Here is a 25,245-nt window from a genome sequence, read left to right on the forward strand (position 1 = left end):
TGCTAGTCCCCAATTTGACAAACCTTTTATTTTACATATTGATGCATCAGATGTTGGAATAGGTGCTGTGCTTATACAAGTTGGTCTAGATAATATTGAACATCCTGTATATTATTACTCTAGAAAATTTAATTCAGCCCAGAACTATTAAGTGGTAGAAAAGGAGGCGTTGGGTCTGATATTGTCAATCAAGAAATTTGAAATTTACGTTTCAGGTAATAAGGTGCTAGTGTTTACTGACCACAATCCCCTTGTATTCATTAATACGATGAAAATCAAGAACCAACGAATTCTGCGCTGGTCATTATTTCCACAAGAATTTAATGTTGAGATTAAATATATTCCGGGCAGGCCGAATGTCATTGCTGATGCTTTGTCCAGAAGTTTTGTATATGATGTACCATGAGTGAAATATTCTTTTACTTAACATTTTTACTTCAGAAAAAAATGCCATTGATCTTCAATCCTTTGCATTTTTTTCTTGGAGGTGGAAGTGTTACGTACCCCTACTGGATACGTATATAAATATTCAATAATTACTATTTCCATGCATCATTACTTGTATGTGCTTATATATTATATCATTAATTGTATGTGTTTATATATTATATCATTACTTGTATGCTTATATCAGTACTTGTATGTTCTTGTATGCTTATATCATTGCTTATATGTGCTGATATGTTATATAGTGGTAATGATCAGTGGGTGGACCAAACCGTGGAAAACCGTTATTATTTTTTTTGTGTGTGGTGGTCAGCTAGTCAGCTCCCCGTGAGAAAGTTATATTTTGTACTGATCAGCTGGTGGCAAAACCGTGGGAAACCGTTTTAGTTGTCCCTCTAGACGGCAACATCGTGGGACACATTACCGTCCTGCTTTGTTGGGCAGTTGCCAGCAATTTCATTTTATTTTATAAATATATAACTATTATATTAATAACTACATTACTTCTGTTTATGCATGTACATCTGATCATTCCTTAATTTAGTTAATTAATTCCCATTATATGGCTCCATTTAAGTAAGATTTATATTAATTAAAAACTGTCACTCAAAATGTTGTGCAGAAGCGAGATCGGCTCCTGCCGTGAGAAAATTATTCAGTAACTGTTTGGACACAGGAAGGATCACATCTAGGAGTTAAGTTCTGTTATATCATATCTATTATGTTCTGTTGTAATATGTTAGTCTTTGGAGACAATTTTATTTTGATTTACATGTGATTGCCCATCTGTTGATATATATAATACTGATAATTAACTGAAGTATATTTCTAATGCACATTTACTTTTATAAGTGTGATTACTTATTCCTAAGAGGGTGATTAATTTTAATTCTTGCCTGTACAAACCATGGGATTATACTGGTGACCCACCTTGAGATTGTTGCGTCGGTAAATGTCCCTAGACTACAATATTTTGTTGCTGTTACGGGTCACGAGCATTAATGTACGGTTTGTAACAGTTCTCAGGTGAGTGCTGGGTTCCCCAATATTATTTGTGTTTCGGTGGGCAAGCTCGGTGTAGGTGCTGCAGGCTAGAGATTCGAGGACCTGCAGGGCGAGCCGAGCTTTCTTCACTCCCTTCGGGTTCAAGGCTGGCTTGCGGGTAGCGACTCAACTCATTCTTTCCTGCTGACTCCGGAGGTGTACCAGAAGCGTTTCAGAGAATGTGCTAGAGTGCCGGGAAGCAAGTACGCCAACACTGCCAGAGAAATGGAATGGAAATTTTTTAAGTGGTAAAGTTCAAGTTCATGTCTGTACCCCACCCAGAGCTGTGGATCAGAGTGAAAGAAGCGGGTATTAAAGATCTGAAGACCGCGGTGGACATGCTGGAGAAAGCATTATGTCCTTGCAGGGAAGGACTGCCCAGATCACTAGGTTAGTTGGTAATTTTAAGAGTTCGGGAGAATTGAAGACAGGAGGGGATCCTCCCAAGGCTTACCTCCTAAGCAGAGTGAACCAGGGGTTCAAGAGCTCAAGAGAACCGGTGAGGAGACCCCAAAAGGGGAATGTCAGTTCTAACTATGGAACAGGAAGTGGTGCCAGGTAGACGACGGCGGAGGGTTTATGGAGGACCTAGAGGACGGCATCTTCTGGGAGTGTAGCCGGAGTAACTGGTGAGTGGTCGCCCAGGATAAGTGGCAGATGTTTCAATTGTGGAGGACGAGGACACTTTACGTGAGAGTGTGGTCACCCCCAAACAAAGTGGTAACATGGCCTTGGTCAGGGTTGTAAGCCAAGAAGCCGACGACATTTTGAGGAAGACTCCAGTAGAAGAGGAGAAGAGGATCCACCCTTTTATTAGTGAGGGTACTGTGAGAGTAGGTGAAGCGGACCCAGTCCCAGTGAAGATGTTGAGGGATACTAGAACAGATTTTACCCTAGTTAGTGAGACCCTATTCCCTGAGGGTTATGAGATTACCAATGTAGGAGTAGCCATGGTGGGGCAGCCCAGTGAGAATGACCCTCCATGAAGTGACACTGGATTCGAATAAGGTTTCCAGACCCTAGTAGTAGGAGTCTGTGCCTCGCTTCCTAGGATGGAGGCCCAAGTAATTTTAGGGAATGATTCCTGTGGGGAATATGTTCTCCCAAACCTCATCAAGAGCGAGGAGTGTTTGGAGCCCTATAGGAGAAGAGGCAGCTCAACGGACACCGAGGATAACGCGACGGACATCGCGAGGGTGACATTTCCGGTGTGTGTGATGACTTCAAGACAGAACGTTGAGAACGATGCAAGCAGGTCAGGGGCCAGATTCACGAAAGCACTTACGAACGTGTACATCTTTTCTCAATCTTTGACGGCTTTGGTTATATTTATTAAACAGTTTACAAGCATGAAAACTTCCCATTCAACTGTTGTTATTATTATAAACAGCCTCCTGGGGCTTCGGAGCTCATTAACTGTTTAATAATTGGAAACAAAGCCGCCAAAGATTGAGAAAAGATGTACAGGTTCGTAAGTACTTGCGTAAGTGCTTTCGTGAATCTGGCCCCTGGTCAGGCTGGAGAGGATATGCAGGATGACCTGGGTCTCGATCGTCTATTCGAGAAGACCGGACGACAAGTGTCGGGTGTCACATTTATAGAATCCTAGATCACGTAGTCTGGCAAACTTAGAGTGAGAGAGGAGGGGGACCCGACTTTGGAGCGGGAAGGTCATCTCCCCAGAGATTAAAGGATTAGCGTTTAGGATTACAAATTGCGGTCCCCCCTTGTAGTAATGCAACAAGTAAGGAATATTTCAGCAATCACAGTAATAACCAATCGGCTTTAAGATCTTTGATTAGGTGAACATGAATGTAAAAGTCAAGATTAGGGTTCATATGCCGTCAAAGGAAACAATGACGTCATGTGGAATAGGAGGAACTAGTTTGTGGTCCGGATGACTCACCATGTCAAGGTCTCGCGGCCTGAGGGTGACAACAACCTCTCATAGCATTAATTCATAAGTACAAATTCAGATCACTAGCCAATATTGTAATTGGATATTGCTTTTTCCAAAATGCCTAATAGAATTATCATCAGTTTTAATAGCAATTCAGCCATCTGGGTTGGCTAGTAAATAACTTTAGTTTGATCAATTAAACCCTGCTTAATAATCAGAGCCAGGCAGAGAAATATTACCTAGCCTTCAGTCCTGAGCAGAGCTAGGCTAAGGCAGTGTGGCGTGAGGCAAGCTGGGGTCAACATCTCAACCCCAAAACTAGAACAACATCGGCTGGTTTCCAAGATTTTACGGTAAAGTGCTAAGAATTTTGGTATGGTTGATAACTCATTTATTGCCTCAGTAGGATATATTTCAGATTAGGAAGGGTTAAATTAGGGAGTGTTTTTATTATCATTTTTATGAGTTTTGTTTTAATAAACTTTGTTTTAGCACTATGTTTTTTTTTTAATTTTCCAATATTTACATGTGTCTGTCTTTGCCATTTGTCTCCACGAGTCTGTTTTATTGGGCTAAGTTGACATCCATATTGCAAGCAAGTATAGTCCATTTTAGTAGCTAATATATCCCCCTTGTTTTTCTATTAAATTCCACACTTAACGTAAATAAATACCTCTTCATTTCACTTAATTGGGGATAACTCTCCCAAGGGTTTACTGGTTAATTAATTGGCCCAAAGCCCGATTAATTAATCTGCAAGATTGTTTTTGGTTTGGTGGTGGCAGCGAGCGGAGGTCCTAGAGTTGCTAGAAAAGCCTAGTACGACGTCTTGTGTTTATAGTATCTAAAGGCGGTCAATCGTCTGAGATCACGTGACGTGGGACTGAGAGTCTGAGATTTTGAACTCTGGGGTTTAAGTTAATTAAGGGCAGGGTAGTGGACAGAGCGGAGTCTATACCCCGTACCCGTTACATACGTATCAACCACTGCTCTAAGTCAATGATCTCAATTAAGGCACAATATCTAGCAGCAAGAACTACTTCATCAGGGAGGGGCGAGAACAGTTCCCACGCCCAGACATTTTGAATTTCCGACGCCCGGTGCCGCCCCAATCCACTTGCCTCAGGTGTTTGTTTGTCTGTACTGTTTACTTAATGTCATCGCCGCCAAGTGTCGACTCCACCTTCTATTGCATGTACTGCTCACTGGATGTGTTGTGTAGTTATCTGAACAATTAATGCTATCCTGGGTTTCACTAGTGACACCATCACCGACGCCATTACCACCGCTACTCACGTCGTTACTGTTCCAGTACCCATCAGTGAACATCTGTCTACAATTCAACATACCACCTGTGTTCTTTCAATGTTATAATCGCAACGTTATTGCCTCTGCAACATTGCCATCGCCTTTCCATGACGTCACAGTAGCCCGTGACGTCAGAGCAGTCCATGACGTCAGCTCAAGCCACACACGCAACCCGTCCTCGACTCAAGTCCATTCCGTCCAGCGGTCGACCCCACAGACGCATTCATAAATTTTAACATGCTGTTCATTCAAAACAGGAATTTTCGCAAGTATAAATTAATATTATAATATATTAGCATATTGTGTATATATAAGCATAGGATAGGTTAGGTCAGGTGTTTAGGTTCTGTTGGCGATTATTTGTATTTGTAGTACGTGGGTGAAGCATTTACAGCGTTGTGGTTCGAACAAAATTGGTCAGTGAAGCACTTGTTCCGGATATGTTCGAACGTCAGCAGTTGTGAGTCGTGTGTAAACCGCTTTTCATTCATAAACAGGGGGTTTGGCGGCTGCATGGAATCACTTTTGGATCTTTGTTTGGAGGACGGGCTGCATAATTCGCCTCTGTTGTATTGGATATCCTGCACCCCGAGCTAAGTAAATTATAGCTGATACTTACCTTGCTATACAAAAACAGAGTTTTAACAGAGGAATAACTTGCTACCGTCAGTGACTTGATAACAGAGGAGTTGGCTGCCCATTCCACACTCATAGCTATTTGTGGTGTTTTGTGGAACAGGATTCCATTGTTTATTTTGTAATACATTGTATAATATTCCAAGTGGTTTCCAGTACATTCTGATCCAGTGCATTAAATAAGAAAGTAATAGTTTTTCTAGTAGTAGGAAGTGCACTATAGACTATTTTTAGATATATTTTCCCCAGACCTTGATTTGAAGTTTTTCTTTCAGCATTTTACTTTAAATGTTACTGTACCATGTTACCAATATAAATGTTAATCAAATTACCTGTGTTTATATTACTTTAGCAGTTAATTACACGTTAATTACAGCAGTTGTTATAACATTGCAGAGTAATTTTTTGTATTCTTTCAACAGTATTTTATTTAAACTTTTACAGAAAGTAAATTTTTGTTTTAAATTCTTGATACCTTATTGCCCACATGATATGCATTACATGATGATTCTTTTGTGTGCATTTTTAATTAATTATTACTGTACTGTATTAATTATTAAGCCTCTGTATTAATTATTAAGCCTCTTATTGTACCACATCTTCAGTGTTGAATATTTATTGAATTATTTTTCTTGAAATTTGCAATTACACCTTCCAGTTGATAATCTAATTTGTTGTGCTTAGCTTGGTTCAATTAATTACATAACTCTAGTTTCAAGTCATGTTCATACCAGATGGCATATTTAATTTACAATTTTGCTGATTCCCATTTATTTTGTCTTGCCTATTACAATTTAAATTTTTATTCTTGCCATTTACTTACTTGAGCCTAGTTTGATATTTTGAGTGTTGTTATTTTTGTATATTCAATTCTTATGCCTAGTGGGCCTAATTATAATTTGCATTCCCAAGTACACACTGCCTTAGTGACAATGTCTAACCCTCTTGCTACTCCTTCTGACTCAAGTGGAGCAGTTGCTCATACTAATGTCCAGCATTCCTTGCAGGAGATGGCTATTCCGCTTTTGGCTGGAGAATCTTGCTTATTGGAATTATGGTTTAGCAAATCTGATGCAAAGGCCAGAGCTCATTTTTCAGAACCTTCTGATGATTATTATTTGGCAATTACTAGGTCATCTGTTGACACCACCAAAGGTGATGCACGATTTGTGGTAGATGAGAAAACCAGTGATTTGTTATACACTATGGAGAGTGGCAGGCACAGTGCTTCAGCTCCTTCCTTTAGTATCCAAGGGGAGATTCCATCTGGGTCTATAGCCTTTGTCACATCCAACTCTAGTAACAACTTCCTTACTTCCCCACTGGTAATCTCAAACTCTATCCCGATCTCTCCTGTACTTTTTGTACAGGAGTACAAAAGTAAAAGTTAAGTTTCTCTCTGGCACGACACGTGCGTGCGTGCCAGATAGTCTAAAATTAAATTAACTGCGCCAGACTCCAAGCGGCGGCGGTGTCTAACAGCCTGGTTGACCAGACCACAAGGAAGGCGACGTGGTGAAAGACTGGGCCGCGGAATGAGCCTCCAGTTATGGCCAGAATATAAGGAAATTTTCCGTCGGCACTTTGGTAACAAAGGAGACCTCGACCCATGCAAATTAGTTATGAAAATTGCCAATGCCACCATGCAGCCTGGTGAATTATATAACGCATTTACTATCCGTCTACATCAGTATCTGTATGCCTTAAAGTCTGTTATTTTGTGTTTACCATAAGAGGACACTAATAAATCACCGACCCCCAATAGTAATGACCAAAATTATATCATTTGAGACTTTAATGCCATTTGCCCCAGAGCACACTAAACCTATCCTAGAACAACAACAAAATTTTGGATCTCAACATAAAATTGGGGGAAGTGTTTGAGGCCATGAATAATGCGGCAGATAAGTTGGCTCCCCGAAACGCTCAATTGTTGCCACCCATAGATACTGTAAATGTAGTAATAAGCTCTCAGTGCCTTCTTTCCACAAACTCACAAAACGCTTGGTTGTCGAACCACACCAAGGGTCGTAGCCCGCAGTCAAATTCCCCTCCTCATAAGTTGCTGCGAATCTATTGTTCACGATCAACCACTGCCTCGTGTTGGAATTGTGGTAAGACTAAGCACATGGCAAAGGACTGTTGGTCCATGTTATGACCCTTGACCTCTGGGTATGATTCCTTTGCTTTTGCTGTTGTAAAAAATATACAATAATACGGCCTTGCCTACTAAAAGTGTCTAGGGTAAATAATTCAACTGCTTACTCAACAAAGCAATATACTTAAAGTAAGGGTAACAAAGAACATACAACCATATAAATGGAAATACAAGCAGCTAGAAATATTAATGTACCAGAATACAATATCATTATATAAGCACTGATCACTATTTTAAAACTTAAATGGATAGAAGGGTATGCAAATAATGGTCTAACCAGGCAATTAGCTATGTTACTAAACAATAAACAGGTACCAGAGACTTATCTCAACAACATGTCCACGCCAGCCAGCTGCACCCACGCGACTGATGTGCTCCCGCATGCAGGCATGGAGTATACAGGTTACCAACTAAAAACCACATGAAATCTCTAGATACTCTGCTATCAGAGATTAATACTTAAGAACATAATTATAACTAAACTTAATACATATAACACTACTAAGGTGTAATTAAGAAATTAAGTACAATCAATAATCAGGAATAATTACAGGGGTGAATCAGTGACGCAAGCTTGATACACTGCAGCATTACTGGAACATCCCAAATATGGTAATGCCCCCACGAGAAGCCATGGTCTCCCCCCACAGGAATGAACATTCAATAGCATTAACAAAATATTACATACAGGCACACAACAGGATGCTACATTTTTTGTTTTTGAGATATTTTTGAGTTGTTACATTCTTGTACAACCACAAGTACCTTAGCGTTTCGGGCAGGTCCCTGGGGCCAGATTCAGGAAGGTACTTACGAAGGTTTTTCTTCTTAGCTACGAATGTTTTCCTTCTTAGCGCCTTCGTGGCGGCTACGTCGGTATTCAGGTAGCTACACTAAGTGGAAAAACCTTCATAAGTTCATTCCAGGATCTAAGTGTGGTTTCGACCACTCGTAGCTTTACGTAAACTGGATATAACACAATTTTTCTCTACTACATAACACTGGGATCGATTTTAAGATTTTGGAACATAAACAAAAGATTATAAAAATTGAATCTAGTGAAAAGGAGTCCTTCGTGTTAGTTATATATGCATTCTCTGCTTGAAACTTAAAGTAAATATGTCTTTTATGATAGTAGAATTAGTTTTATAATAGCAAGATATTATACCAGTAGTTATTAAGTAAATAAACACTGGTGAACATGAAATATGAGAGAAGGTGATGAGCCCTGCCTGATGGGATCATTTACTATCACCAAATGCCCCTGTTCACCTAGTAGTAAGGGTGTACCTTAGCTATACATACCCATTTCTAATTTATTTAGTTTGGTTTTATTTTGAAATTAAATCTGGGTGAGACATAAAATAAAAATATGCTGCACAAATGATGTTAGGTAAGGAGAAGGGTAAAAATGTCAAAAACTTTATTTATTGAATACTTAAAACTATAATTATGACCTTATAGACTATTAAAAAAAAAGAGGGAAGTAGGGGTCCAAGACCTCTTCCTGTTATACAATTTGGGTGTGGAACAAGTAATTATCAAAAGAAGGCACCATGCCGGGAAGGCTATGTAGCAGTAAGGCAGTGAGGTGAGGCAGCTACTTATTTGAGAAATGCTTATTTTATTTACCTTATAAGCTAAGGCAACTTATTTTATTTGAGGAATACTCAGCTGATTCCTCTACATTTAGCATGAAACAAATTTGTGTCCAAGACCTCTTCCTGTTAATCAATTTGGCTGTGTGTAACCAAACTAGAAGTGCTCTACAAATCAAGGGACCCAGAATGTGGAACGACCTCCCGAATCATGTCAAAGGCTGTACCTCTCTCAACCAGTTTAAGAGTTAAACAAAGTACTGCCTAATTAACTCCATGTAACCTAACTTACCTCCTAAATGTCAACCCATGTCTTGCTATTTTTTAAACAACGCTGTTCACCAACATGTGCAATTGCTGATTTATGCTATGCTAACCCCCCTTTTTGTATTTTTTACTCCTTCTCTCAACACAATTTATACCTAATCCCGATTACTATTAAGTTTTAGTCTAAGTGTTTTTTCCCCCACACCTTGCCCGAAATGCTATGAGTATTAGTGGCTTTAGGTATTGTATGTACTAGCTCTGTCTATAAATCCAACATTATGTTTGTAAATCAACTGTATGCACTTTTCCTGAATAAAATGTATTTATTATTTATTTTTTAATCAGTAAGTATTAAAAGAAGGCACCAAGCTGGGAAGGCTATGTAGCACCATTGTGTGTAACAATAAACCAAATTTTTTTTTAACAAATAATGCACCTGTATGGTAAAACATACAATATTTGCCAATATTTTGCCTTTGGGGTTTGGACCTGTCAGCTGTAAAAATATTGATGCAGTTATTTAAATGAAAAATATAATGAAAGAAATATTACTGGTTTATTTTTATCCTATCTTTTTATACTGTACAGTATATCCAAGGAAGTGAAAAATTGAGACATAATGCACAATTTAATGAATGATTAGCATGGATTAGCAGTTCAAAAGAAGTATGACTATTACATATCAACATGAGATCTTAATGATCCATGGTCAACATGATTTAATAAGGATAATACAGTACGGTATTTGTAATAATACAAACTATAATTTAAAATCTTTATTACTGATTTTTTTGATTAAGAAGATTAGGTATACACAGCAATGTGCTGCTACCCTATTCTATATGGAATATTACACAATGTAGATAAAAAACTAGCTATAAGTTTATCTAATACTCCCATCTCACAGGATGGTTAGACATACTGTACATGGAATCAATTTAGAAAATATCAGCCTCAGTACAAAAAATAAATCAACTCTGACTAAACAACTCTTCGCGATTTTCACAAGAGGTAAGCACTAAATCATGGAAACATTATATTATAATTACTCTTACCAGTTTCTACAAGACTCCTCTCAAACAATGTATTTTTAAACATGTTTAGGTATACACAGCAATGTGCTGCTTCCCTATTCTGTATAAAGGACCACACAGTGTAGATCAAAAACCAGCTACAAGCTCATCCAACATCCTCACCTCTCAGGATGGCCAGTCATACATGGAATTAGGAGAGAACAAAATACTTAATGCTGATCTATTAGCCTCCACTGGCAAAATCTGGGTGCAGCACATGAATATCTTCCAATATTCCTGAGTGTATGAAGTAATTACAGAGCTCAAAATACCTCATACCATTTGGTATGAAGTCACTGATAACAGGACAATCACAGATATAGTGTTGGAGAGTATGTTCTCTCAGGTAGGACTGAAAACAGATGTTTTTTTCCACCAAGAGGGCTATAAACCCATGGAACCGCCTATCCACTGAAGCCGTAAATGCCAAATTCCAGCTAAAAAATATAATTAAGACAATTGGCGGGCCATTTAACAAGCCGCCGGCTTTCTGTCCTCTTCGAGGTCACTAGATAGTTAGTGGCCCTTGGGTAAATTCAGTAAATATATATATAATAATTGTCAGCGCATCTTCCGAGCAACAAGGACAGCTACACAGTATCTCTTAGAATTACGTAGGTAAACAACAAATGTAACATATTTGTTTACTACAATGTCGGTGTTGGCTGTAGAAGTTGCAAAAACATTGTTTTACTTTGAAATATACTAATTTTATAAGAAAATTCGACGTAAATAGGAGGCAGTAGAGCTCCGATAAGCCAGCGCTAAATCTTCAATATGAAGAATGTTGCTACTCTCTGATTGGCCAAACGAAACACAGTAGTGATCTCTACCGGCACGCAGGTGAACCAACAAATTTCTTCCTAAGTGAACGTTATTGAATTGCACCTAAGCATCTTCTTAGGGCACACTAAGACCTTCGTAGCAAACCCACTTAAGAAGAAATACACGGAGCTTCCTGAATCTAGGTCCTGGAATACAATCCCCACCGCGAAGAATCGTTGTTACAACCAAGTACACATTTTACTGTTGCGTTAAACAGAGGCTACAGTTAAGGATTTGCGCCCAGTAAATCTTCCCCGGCCAGGATACGAACCCATGACAAAGCGCTCGCGGAACGCCAGGCAAGTGTCTTACCACTGCACCACGGAGACTGGTAGACAGTGTTATGGTGCCCTCTCTTACATCTACTCTCGACCAGCAGTAAGAGTCATATCTCTGCATCTTACATGTACCCTGAGATGCAAGGATTCTTTTGATATATGTGACAGATAGCAAGAGTGGTTGATTGGGAGTAAATTTATCATTTTAGCTTTAGCCTTTCAAATGGGCTTGACCCGTCACGGTCTTGGGGCCAACCCTGTGACTGGCCTGGCCCGTCTTGGCCCTTGGGGACAACCCCAGGGTTGTGACGTCACCGGGTCAGTGGCACCAGTAGCTAGCAAGCGCCCAGGAGCTCAGTTTCATGGACCATTGTTGAGCGCAGACGTGCGTCAAGTGAGCTCTCCAGATTGGAGGTCCAGGAGCCTCGTACAGTGTATTCAAGCAGCCTAAAGCATATTACAGATATTATAGAAGACTAGTGTACTCCCGTGGAGCACGAGGAAGCCGAGTTTCGACAGTGTGAGGGCAGGATATATACCATTATCACCTGTATGAGGCTGCGAGAGGCAGAGCCGCGCCAGAGTGTGGACGCCGGACCTTTAACTCGCCCAGCTGACTGAGTTGCTAGACGCGGCGAGAGGAGTGCTGCCAACACCTGCCAGTTTCTAGTTTATTTACCTTGATGTTTGTTGTAGTTTTCTTTAGTAAACTTGTTATATTTTACCATTGTGTTTGCATGCGTCTTCCATCTCTTGAGCATTCCATGAAAGTTTATTCAGTATTTGCACCACACTACACTTGGAAAGATGTCCTTAGCTGGCACTACTTTATAAGATTACTGTGAAGCGTTGCTGGGACGCGGATACTGATTACTCAGCTGGTGACTGAATCAGATGAAGTTCTCAGGTGAGTGCCGTATTCCCCGGTATTATTTGTGTTACGGTAGGCATGCTCGGTGGAGGTGCTGCAGGCTACAAGTTCGATGACCTGCAGGGTGAGCCAAGGTTTCTCCACTCGCCACGGGTACAAGGCCAGGTCGAGGGTAGCAACTCAACTCGTGGTAAGACTTGGGGAGCTCCCAGCGTGGTCAGTGGCACCCAAGTATTGGGGAGCGAGGACCCCGCAGCGATAGTTATAGTATCTCATAACATCGCATCTCCGTTGTTTGACTGTAACTCTTGCCACTTCAAGGCCACCATGTAACACAGGGCAACACAGTCTAACATTCCTATACACTAACAGGCAACGCATTCTTACCTTGCTATACACTAACAGAGCAACACAATCTGACCTTGCTATACAGTGAAAGGCAACACGTTCTAACCTTGCTATACAGTAAGGAGCAACACATTCTAACTTTGTTATACACTAACAGGGCAACACATTCTAACCTTGCTGTACACTAACAGGGCAACACATTCTAACCTTGCTGAACACTAACAGGGCAACACATTCTAACCTTGCTGTACACTAACAGGGCAACACATTCTAACCTTGCTGTACACTAACAGGGCAACACATTCTAACCTTGTTATACACTAACAGGGCAACACATTCTAACCTTGTTATACACTAACAGGGCAACACATTCTAACCTTGCTGTACACTAACAGGGCAACACATTCTAACCTTGCTGTACACTAACAGGGCAACACATTCTAACCTTGCTGTACACTAACAGGGCAACACATTCTGATCTTGCTATTCTGAGACAGTTGTTACGTACACATACAAGTCTCGTGGTGAAGATTCTCCACTCTCAGTATTGGGCGAACTTGGCCTCAAGTACATCATAACGTCAACCAGTTGGTTTCGGGATATAGAAAGTCTACGGTTAAAGAACCACCAGTTTACTTGGCTGAACGTGTCACACGTAACTAAAGCTATTTACAAATATTATTTACAAATACATGAACTTTAATTAGCATGGACACTTCAAACTTCAGGTAGATGCTACTAAGTTAAACAGGTCAAGCTTAAGATACATGAAACTCAACAACATTGGTACACTAAGTTTAAACTAGATGCTGTTAAGTTAAACTAGTCACTAGTTTAGTCTACATAAACTAGTGACTAGTGTTGCATGTTTATGCAACACTAGTCACTATATACTAGTTCTCATGTATTAGTGTTGCCTAGTACATGAGAACTAGGCAACACTGGTTCACTATTCGGCAGGTAAAGTGCGTCTAAGGTAATGTGGTTAAGATACAATCAATGTGCCAAATATCAAAACTTTAAAATTCCTGAGAACTATTAATTTCAGTCTAGACTCCACAACGTTAAAGTGTCTAGTACAGGGCAACGTAAAGTCAGTAGATCCTAACAAACTTGAAGTCAATGGGACTCACTCAAAACTAAGTTCCCAAAGACTGGCAAATTTAGTATTCACTGAAAAAAGTTAGAGTCCCAAATGACTTGGCAAAAGTTCCCACCTGGACACAAAATCACTTGGAACCCCTGTTACGGACTCGTCACCACCATCTGAGTGTTGCCTGGTAATTCTAGCGCCATCTACGAGTCTGCACTTGAACTCCCTGGGAATTGGATTCTACGTAGACAACGCCATCTATTGGTGGTGATGTGATAGTGACAAATGGCTCAAGATTCTTGCCTTTGCTAGCAAGTGAGATCATTGTGGATAACCTCTGGTGAGGTGGCGGCTCAAGACCAGCGCCATCTGTTGTGCTACAGAGTACAATGTCAATTTCCCAATGAGTAAGTGTCACTTCCTGGTTTCACCAGTACCATCCATTTAACTGATGACGTGTCTGTGTTCACAGAGATGACATGGGGCAGCAGGTGTACTGTGGACTGCAGTTTGCCTTGGAAAATCCACGTACTCTCTGCTTGGTCCTGGAAGAAGATCACGTTAGCCGCCGCCGATCTTAGCAGTGTGTTGGCTGCTGGATTTACGCAGTGTGGATAGAGATTGGCATACCCGGGAATTGGCTTGGGAGAGTACTTGACGACAGTGAGGTGCCTGTAGAGGAGTGTTGCTAGCTTGTCGCTAGGGACTCCTGCCAGGGGATAGCTACCCCTATATAGGTGGCGTGACCCCGTTCAGCGTGTGGTTGAAGTCCTCTGCCAGCGTGCAGTTGGAGGGCGATAGTAGGGTAAAGACACCTCGTAACGCTGTCTGTGGATTGGCCCAAGTACAAGGTGAAACTCGCCAGTGTTTCCCAGTACGGTTGGAAAAGGAACTGAGTGTGGTGGAAACACTGGGATTGTCGAACATTGCATTGTGTGCGTTTTAAGTGTCCTGTGTGAAAGCGACACCTTTGTATATACGTATTGTAATATCCCATATCCCCCTTTTTATATCTCTATTTATGGTGTTGGTGAATATATTGGTGAAGGAAACTGTTTTGTTCAGTCCCCCCTTTTTAATTCTTGTATTACCTAGCCAATACCCTGAAAGCCACTACAGACTCGGGGTCGGATACAACAAGAAGGGTCCTCCAACGAGAACCCGGTTACTCGTCCCATGTGGCCGTAACAACCACCAAGTGTAGGTAAGTTAAATGTGATACACTGATAATATAATGATATCCATTCACAAGCAATTTATATTCTTACCTGACCCTACAGCACCTTATAACATTGATGTGCACTGGCTGGAAACAGTGAAACCTCTCGCCCCTTTCTTACTACATTCAAATTCTCACCAGTTTTTATTTATTTTCACTTATTTAACTCACTTATTCTGAATTAAACTAAATCTATAACTACTAATTGTCGTAAACAAATCAGCGGTATTATGTTTAATAATAAAATTGAACAGTTTATTTTGGGTAAAAAGTGTACACATTGGTGAGGCAATTCATTTGGGGCTAAAGTTAGCAAAGCAAGAAGTGCTGAAGGAATCTGGGTTGACTATGTCAATGACAGCAGTGACTGTGGAGGTAATGCCTCCCACTACCCCCACAGCGATGATTATACACAGTAACGTGGTCTCCCACAGCTGCAGCTCCCTGTGTGGTAGAAACATTGTGAGTTAGTAACAGTGATTGGGGTGAGGGAGGCGACGGGGGGTTTTGACTTTATGGTAAGTCCATGAAGGATCACCTCGTCCGAGCAGGTTTACAACCCAGCACCCATGACCCGACTAGAGAGGAGGATATCCATGCCGAACGAACCCGTCAAAACCCACCAGCGCAGACCTAACCTGATACAGAAGCCTGCACAACACACCAAGGTATCTGAAGTGTTTGGAATGGTTAGAAGGGGCCTTCATGCAAACCATCCTACAGCACCTTTGGGAGTCTCTGCCTTGGGTGACAGTAACTGTAGGTTTGAAGGGACTCGCTGCATATGTGCCCACACTGCCCACCTCCACCTTGGAGTGGAGGTAGATTTTTTAGATTTCACTGTTATACACTGTTCACTGGTGTACTCGGTGGTTTATTATGGGTGGCTAACAAAGGTTTAGTTGATGCTTTGCCCCCTGTATTTGCTCGCTGTCTTTCTACAATGGAGCATAAAACTTCCTTCAGTGATCTGAACTGTCAGGCAAGATTTGTTATGCAAGGTACACAACTTATTCAGTGTTTCACTGAGTAATTTGCAATGTATGATAACTTTAGTTAACCAATCAGCATTATTTACTTCAACCTTTTGGCTGAGTGCTTTGAGTAATGACTCAATCTCCAACCTAAAGGCTTGGAGTGAGTGAATCAGTGGTTCCAACTGTAGATGGTAAGTCCAAAAATGTTTGGACTAAGTGTGTAACAGCTCTTTCTGTGTCAGTATAATTAAGCTTAAGGAGATGGACTTGAAGATCATAGCCATCAGTATTTAGTGTTACATTTGATACCACCTTTTCAACTTCACCCTTAAGTTGACCTCAGGGTGCTAATAATCGATATCATTAGTCATTATCAATATTAGTCAATGATATCGATATCAAGGGCGCCTGACAGCTGGGTGGACAGCGCTTTGGATTCGTAGTCCTGAGGTTCCGGGTTCGATCCCTGGTGGAGGACGGAGACAAATGGATAAAATGTTTTTCACCTTGATGCCCTTGTTACCTAGCAGTAAATAGGTACCTGTGAGTCAGACAGCTGCTATGGACTGCTTCCTTGGAGGGGTGGTGTAAGAAAAAAGGAGGCCTGGTGGAAGACCGGGCCATGGGGACACTAAGCTCCAAAATCATCTCAAGATAACCAAGTTGACCCTGTAAGTGAATTTGTTGGCTTTTGTGATTGTAGGTTTAGAATCCACTGAGTCAACAAATATATTCCAGAAGTTATCCCAACTTTCACCCATTGTTCCAGAGAATGTGGGTAAACTGATCAAAGGCAATTTAACTTCTGGTTGTGTAGTGTTAAGAGACATTGTGGTTGTTGCCTTACTCTGGGCAATTATTTTGATGAAAATACTCCCCTCCCCGCTCAGCTCGTTGCTGCCGTGAGGGGGGGCTTAGTGGGCGGCTGCCGGAGTGTGATGCTCCTTGGGACAGTCCTGTCCTTTTATAACCTTGTGCTCCTGCTGCCGTCCTCTCCAATTGTGCTGAGCACCTTTTCCTTTTCCTTCTGTTTCGTTTTTCTCTCCCTTTTCTCCAATCTGCTTGCAGTTTCCTGCTGACCTTTTGCTTGTTTTGGTTATTCCTTTGGACTTCTTCTATTTTGATGTCCGGGTGCTTGAGGAGGCATACTCTTGCACCCGTAGAACTGTAGTACCCGACGTCAAGAGCAAGGGGAACCTTTTATTGTCAATCCCCCTTTCGTCACTGAACCCGATCTCGACGGACTGTCGATTCTTAAGGTGGCGTTTGTGGGGCATATACTCACGACGCACCCCTAGGAGGCCCCGGCGTGATCAGTGATAGCTTCTTGTTGGGTGTCCAGCCTGTAATTGTGGCTCCATGGTGGGTGTGGGGGCACATTCGGGAATGAATGTTTTTTTCGTAGCGATGATATCTACTGTTTCTGCTGTTTCTCCTTTACCTTCTCAGACTCGTGGGGTGGGCGACCAAGCCCCCCCGAGTCGGTCCGTGATGGAAGACCAGGCTCTGTAGCCTCCGCTGCATTGGGCCCCGACCTTGCTCCTCCTTTGGCATCTCTGACTCCTCCCCTCGGCTCCCCTCCCTCCTCTGTGGTTGGGTCGAGCCCCAAGCCCCCAGTGGTGACTACCTCGTCCCCTGCCGTGACTCCATCTCTAGTTGTAACTACTGCGCCTTTTAACCCCTCTCTCTCTGGGGGTTCTCAACGCCGCCCTCGTCATGGCCGCCCTCGCTCGATTCTTCCCGTTCTGATACCTATCAAGCTTTGTTTGGTCCCGCTTCGTGGGCCAAATATTTTGATCTCCCTCTTGATTCTGCGCCTCCTGATGATTTCTCCCTCCATCGACATCTCGTTGATTCCGTGGATGCCTCTGTTACCTTCAACCCCACTCGTCTCGGTACACGTGTCGTTGCTGCTCCTTCTCAGGATGCTGCTTCCCGCTTGGCTGCCTTATCCTGCCTTGGCGAGATCCCTGTTCGGGTCTCAAAGAACGCTCAGTTGAATGCCAGTGTTGGCACTATTCTCCTCCCGCCCCATGTTGCGACCGGTGTTCGGGATCTGCGAGACTGCCACGACGATATTCGACATATCCTTGATGCCCAGGGCCATTCTATTCTCCAGGTGGACACGTTTACTCGTCCCCCTCGTGGTAGTCACCGTCAACCCCTCCGGGTTGTGAAGATTACCTTTGATGGTAGGACCCTTCCATCCTCTGTCATTCTTGCTGGTGCCAGGTGCTCTGTCCAAGAGTACATTCCTTCTCCTCGGCTCCGTAACAAGTGCTGGAGGTTTGGGCATGGTGCCCTCCGCTGCTCTGTGACTGTCTCTCTCTGTCCTTTGTGTGGTGGCGAAGGTCACTCTAAGTCGGAGTGCACTTCTCCCCGGGCTCGTTGCCTTAACTGCGGTGAGGCCCATCCTACCTTCTCCCGTGTGTGTGTCCATTACAAGCTTGAGGCAGCCGTCCTCAACTTGAAGCACCGGGAGCGTTTATCTTTTCCTGAGGCGAGGCCCCAGGTTCGCCGGCTCCCGCCTTATGCTAATATCTCTTATGCTCGCGTGTTGCGCTCTTCCTCTCCTCATCCTTCCCACCTTCCTCAGACTCACAACCGTTTCCAGGCCTTGGACCCTGATACGCCCACTGCCCCCGCCTCTGTTCCTTTGAGTTCTGACCCGAAGGATCCACCTCCTAGTCCTCTGTCTGGGGTTCCCCTTCTTTCTACCTGGTCTGTCTTGTCTCCTGTGTCTTCTTCCTCGTCTCCCCCTGTTCCTCCTTCCCATCCTTCCCCTCCGTCTCTTGACTCTCCCCACCGCCTGTCGGTGCGGGCTGATGTCCATCGCTCTCCAAACGGCCATCGTGTGCGCTCTCGTTCAGCTTCTGTTGAGACGCTGGAATCCGTTGCCCAGTACGAAGTTGCTGGGACGCCTGTCTCTTTACGTCAGAAGCATAAGCCTGGATCCTCTCCTTCCTCCTCCCTGGCGGGTAAGAAGGTTTCGCTTTCTTCCTCGGCCCCTACTTCTGCCTCTATCGCTCCTTCCCCTCTCATTTCGGTGGTTGCGCCCCCTGTTCCTGCTATGGAGGTTTCTTTGGCCCCCGCTTCCCTCTCGGTTGCTGCCCTTGCTGAGGTGCGCTCCCCTCTTTCTACTCCCCCTTTTCCTGCTGCTGTCCTTGACTGCTCCTCTCCGTTGTCTTCTCCTCTTCCTCCTCCTCCTCCGAACCCTGCCCGCCCCCTCTGGTCTGTTCTCCCTCTTCCTTCCCTCCGTCTTTGCTCAGTTTACCTATGCCCCCTAACCCTGACGTTGCTGACCCTGATCCCGACCCTGATATTCTTTAACGTGCTATGTTGCTCTTTCGCCTTTGTTTCTTCCTTGTTCTCTGTTGTTGTCCTTTCTCTTCTCGTTTATGTCTATTCCTCAATGGAACGTTCAAGGTTATTACGCCAATTTCCTCGAACTCCAACTTCTGATTTTGCGGTTTTCGCCCCTTTGTGTCTGTCTCCAGGAGCCGATGCTTGGTGCTCGTCCTGGTTGTTTTTGTGGCTATTCCTTTCTCTGCCCCCCCCCCCAGCTGTTGCTGGGGCTCTTAATTTTTCTGCTCTCTTGATTCGCACTGATGTTCCCTTTGTCCCCTTTCTTTTTCCTTTGCCTCTCCATTGTTTTGCTGCTCGTATCTTTGTGGGGAAATGGTACACAATTTGTTCCATTTATCTCCCCCCGAGTGTCCCGCTTTCTCTTCCTGATCTGAAACACCTCCTGGACTCCTTGCCGGAGCCTGTGCTCCTGCTGGATGATTTCAATTGTAGTCATTCTCTTTGGGGTGACGTTCTGACGAATACCCGGGGTCGCCTTCTTGAGCCGTTTCTCCTCTCTTCTTCCCTGTCTCTTCTGAATTCTGGTGAGCCCACTCATTTGGACTCTCAGATTTGCACCCTTTCCTGTCTTGATCTTTCTCTTTGCTCTTCTTTTCTTTACATAGACTTCACGTGGCAGGTTCTTGATGACCTCCATGGCAGTGACCATTTCCCCATCCTTGTTTCCTTTTTCTCTTTTCGTCCTTCCCTCTCCTTCCCTAGGTGGCAGTTTGCTAAAGCGGACTGGAACCTCTTTACCCTCAGTGCTGCTCTCTCTAACCTCTCCCTTCTGCCTCTCCCTCGCACTCTCCTCCTTTTTCATGAGAATGTCTTCGACGCTGCCCTCCGCTCTATTCCTCGCTCTTCCTCTCAGGGTCCGTGGAAGTGCGTTCCCTGGTGGAATGCAGACTGTGCTCGGGCTATCCGCTGTAAGCGTGCAGCCTTGGAAGAGGCACCGCCGTCGGCAGACGGCCGATTCTTTTCTTTTCTTTCGAAAAGCGAGTGCGGTGGCCTGGAGGGCCATCCATACGGCTAAACGTGAATGTTGGGCATCTTATGTCTCGACAATTACGTCCTAAACTCCTCTGCTACAGATCTGGAAGAGTATCTGCAAGATAGCGGGTAAGTTCGTTCCCGATGTTTCATCGGTCCTTCACCTCCGTGGTACTCTTGTGGCGGACCCGTTGCAGGTTGCTACCGAACTGGGTTCACACTTTTCTTCTGTTAGCTTTGGTCTTCATCTTCCCCAATCTTTCCTTCTTCGTAAACCTGTCCTTGAGTCTCGTCCTTTAGATTTCTGCACTCGTCTTCGACTTTCCTATAACGATCCCTTCTCTCTCTCTGAACTTCGTTCTGCCCTGGCCCTCTGTGATTCTACAGCGACGGGCTCTTATGGTATTCATTATGAGATGCTTCGCCATCTCCCTCCGGGCACGTCTCAATATTTACTGAGTCTGTATAATCGTATCTGGGAGTCGTCGTCAGTCCCTGAGGACTGGCTCGATGCCGTTGTCCTCCCTGTTCGCAAACCGGGGTCTCTGGGAACTTTCCCTAAGGACTTTCGCCCTATTGCCCTCACAAGTTGTGTCTGCAAACTCTTTGAACGTATGGTTAACGTTCGTCTGATGTGGTTCCTGGAACACCATCACCTCCTCTCCTCTTCTCAATTTGGTTTCTGCAAGTGCCACAGCACGACAGATGTCCTGGTGAACTTGGAGGTCTATATTCGTACTGCTTTTGCTGCGAGGACCTCCGTTGTTGCCGTCCTTTTTGACCTGGAAAAGGCCTACGACACCACTTTGCAATATCATATTCTATCTCGGCTTCATTCTTTTGGCCTTCGTGGCCATCTCCCTCTCTTTCTCTGCAGCTTCCTCTCTCGTCGTTCCTTTCAGGTGCGCCTTGATACCGCTCTCTCTGCCTCTTTTCAGCAGTACGAAGGTGTGCCCCAGGGTAGTGTTCTGAGCACTACTCTTTTTCTGGTTGCCCTCAATGGTCTTCTTTCCTCTCTTCCTTCAGGTGTCTTCTCCCCTCTCTATGTCGATGATCTTACCCTTTGCTGTCAGGGTGATGATTCGCCTCTCCTTCAGCGCCAGCTTAAACTTGCGATTGATGCCGTGTCGTCTTGGGCCACCGATCATGGCTTCAAGTTCTCTACATCTAAGAATTGTGCCATGTCTTTTACTCGGAAACGGGTCCCTCTTCGTCCCTCTTTGTCACTTTATAGTCATCCCCTTGAGTACAAAGATTCCGCGAAGCTTTTGGGGTTATTCCTTGACACTCGTTTGTCTTGGTCTCCCCATATCTCTTACCTCCGTGTTGAGTGCTCTAAGGCCCTTACCCTCCTTCGGGTATTGTCCCATACTTCTTGGGGAGCGGATAGGCGCACTCTCCTTGCTTTACATTCCTCTCTCGTCCTGTCTAAGGTCGATTATGGTTGCCCTGCTTACTCGTCTGCTTCTCCTTCTACTCTTCGCCGTCTTGATGCTTTGCACCATACTGGGTTGCGCCTCAGTTCTGGTGCCTTTCGTTCGGCTCCCGTCCTCAGGTTGTATGTTGACACTGGCTTCCTGTCTCTCCAGGACCGCCGTGATCACTACTGTCTCCGCTATCTTGCGGGGTCCTTACAACATCCTTCCTCTCGCCTCTGTCATGCTTTAACTTTTACCCCTCCTGCGGTTCCTGTTCCTCATCACTGCCTCCCTCTTTCTGTCTGGTTATCTCGCTTACAGGATTCTCTTTCCGTTCGTGTTTCTAATGTTTCTCGTGTTGTTCCTTCTTTGCCCCCGTGGAGAGTCCCCCTTTCGCAGTTTTGTACATCCTTGACCCGCATCACTAAAGCTTTTACCCCTCCTACAGTTCTAAAACGCCTTTTCCTTGAGCACTTTGCTTCTCACTCCCGCTCCGTTTCTGTCTTCACCGATGGGTCTAAGTCTGCGGATGGTGTTGGCTACTCTGTTGTTTTTCCTGATCGCACTTATGTGTGTCGCTTACCTCCGGAGACTAGTATCTTTACAGCGGAGCTTTATGCTATTCTCTATGCTCTTCGTCTCCTGCTTTCTCGTTGTCAGTCTTCCTTTGTAGTTGTTGTTGACTCTCGTAGTGCCCTCATGGCTCTCGGGTCCTTTAATCCAGTTCATCCAGTAGTTGTCGAGATCCAGCATTGGCTGTTTCTTCAGCTTCAAGAGCGGAAGCTGTCCGCTCTTGTCCCATCTCTCATAAAGGTATTCCATATTCCGACTTTTACCCGGTTATCCATTCCTCCATCCTTACCCGTTGGCAGGCTTCTTGGTCGTCTGTTACTGGTAACAAACTACATACTCTTAAATGTTGTGTTTCCTCGTGGCCGTCCTCCTACCACCATAACCGGCGATGGGAAACAGCTCTGGCGAGGTTGCGTATTGGCCATACTCACTTAACCCATGGTCACTTGATGGAGCGCCGCCCTGCTCCTTATTGTCCTAACTGCATTGTCCCTCTTACGGTCGTGCATGTCCTTCTTGAATGTCCTGACTTCCAGGCTGAGCATGTGTCTTGCTTTCCGACCGCCCCTCCTGTCCCTCAATAGAATTCTTGGTGACACGGATACTTTTGATATCGTTCACCTTATGCGATTTTGTTCTCGAATTGGCATCCTTGGTGATATTTAGTGCCCTCTGATTATTCCGCACATTTGATGGTGCTACATAGCCTTCCCAGTTTGGTGCCTTCTTTTGATAATTACTTGATGAAAATATTCAGTCTGGCTTGAGTATCATCCTTCTATTGGGCCAGGTTCTGCCATAATATCACCTACTTCTGTTTCAGATAACTTGGTGCTGGCAAGTTCAACCCCAAAAAATCTATCTGGAATTTGACTTACTTACAAGTAGCAACAAGCAAGAATGAGTACGTTTCCAGTTGAATATGATCAACTGGAGATTGTTGAGACAGATCTTGATATTTATTACTCTGGTTAATCGACCCTTAAATCCAGTTAGGGTCCTTTTCAATTTTTCTGGAGTAGCCATACTGACTGTTTGGTTAAGCTTTACAGGGCTCATAATATTGTTGCTAATGTAGCTTGGATACTTGCTCATAAAGTACTGATGGTTGTAGCCTAGGGTTAAATTTTCAGTCACTACGCTATGATATCCTACTTCTTTGGAAATTGGCACATAAATTATATGTGCTTTGAGTGGTAATCAGTGCCCCTATAGAAGTTCCTTAGGACTCATCATTATGAGCCTAAGGATAATAATGATATATGATGATAATAATGATATATGAGGATAATGATGAGCTCATCATTACCACCGTTCGATGGATTAGTGACACCAATTATCACTCATAGGTGAAATGGTTATAGTTTAATATAAAGGAATATACTATATTAGTATATTCATTATACATATTATAATACACGTAAGTTAATTATATGTACAAAACAACTCGTGTTATTTTTTATTAACAATATTCCAGTGATGAGGGGTGGGGTACTAGAGGGTGGTGATGAGGTGTGAGTTAGAGAGGGTACATGAGGCAGGGTTGAGGGTGATGGTGGGGTGTGAGTAAGGGGGGGGGAAGATTTGAGGTAACAGTGTGTGATGAGGAATCAATGACTAATCATATCGATTATTACATAAAATGACCTTGTTTAATGTAAAATCAAGTTTCCTTCGAGTTTAGATTTATCCTAACTATATTTTCTTAAGTTTTAGTTGATTAAGCGATTATTAAATCAGCTGATATTAATAGTTGTTATAAGTTACCCATCTATATTGAACAAAGAAATTACAGACGTATTAATTATTCTTGTATAAATAAGGTAATATATCTTTAAATTTTGATGTATATTTTCAGGACCCAAGTACCTGCAGAGAGCTTTTGTCTATTTTCCCAGTGTTAGCTAATGACTGAAGGTCAACATGAGCTGAGTTGTGTTGACCCGAAGGTCAGCTGCCAGTGCTTACATCAGAATCATATGATCTAAATTTCCTGTAAAATCTGCTGAGTGTTGTTCACCGAAGAATTAACTGATCTTTCTTTACATAGGACTCAGCTTGACCGTACTTACCTCTTTGTCCAGTTGGACTCGTGCTTCGCATGGACGAGTTTCATGTACATCAGAGGCGGGAGTACAAATGAGCACATTGTCACCGTAGATCCACCAATCAGATTCAGGATCTTACCAAAATCAGGCACTGCCAGCCCAACCACCACTTCGAAGGCTAAGATGCTGGACCGCAGTAAACACCTCACCAAACCGAATTCTAAACAGAGAAAGAAGAGATGGAGATGAGGCAGTCAATGCAGTAGTGAGAGAGATTAGTGAAACTGCTGAGAAAATTCATGAATTTAACACAGTTGGTAAGGTTAATGGTGGTTAATGTTTTATTTATTTTCCCTGAATAAAGTACCACGAACGCACACACGACACATCGCCATCGTCAACGTGTGGGAGGGTCGTGGGTTTGTGTGCTCCACAAATAATCCTGAATATACTCAGACATATTAGGATTACAGTGATGGAGAATGGAACACAGTTATCACAAAGTGTATAACCACACTTAGGAAAGAAAAAATACAGTGAAGTCACTAGAACCTTGTGTTAAATAGAGAACAACCACCAGCACCAGACTGCATGGGAGAGCAGTGCCACAAGGCCCATGTTTACAGATTTCTATCTCGGTATACTTGGACTGTAGTGAACAGTGATATAGTGAATGGTAACACAACAGATATAAGGATACAGTGAATGACTCTATAACTTTGTGTTAAACAGAGAATACCCACCAGCACCAGTCTACTGGCACTTAGTGGACAGAGCAACATCCACGTGGAGACTGAAACAGGACAGGATTACCGACAGACCTTCA

General features: G+C 43.4%; 1 protein-coding gene across 1 annotated transcript in view; it reads right to left on the minus strand.

Annotated features, from left to right (window-relative positions):
- Window positions 1-13,369: 13,369 nt before the first annotated feature.
- LOC123770837 (uncharacterized) overlaps window positions 13,370-25,245 on the minus strand; it is a 262,279-nt gene continuing 250,403 nt past the window's right edge. The window contains exons 7-8 of the mRNA XM_069305725.1: window positions 24,444-24,639; window positions 13,370-15,509 (exon numbers count right to left, since the gene is read on the minus strand). Coding sequence (XP_069161826.1) covers window positions 15,359-15,509; window positions 24,444-24,639 — 347 coding nt within the window. The 3' untranslated portion in view covers window positions 13,370-15,358. The remainder of the gene's footprint in view (window positions 15,510-24,443; window positions 24,640-25,245) is intronic.

This window comes from Procambarus clarkii, chromosome 56, assembly GCF_040958095.1.
Source record: "Procambarus clarkii isolate CNS0578487 chromosome 56, FALCON_Pclarkii_2.0, whole genome shotgun sequence".
In the NCBI taxonomy this organism is placed as follows: domain Eukaryota; kingdom Metazoa; phylum Arthropoda; class Malacostraca; order Decapoda; family Cambaridae; genus Procambarus; species Procambarus clarkii.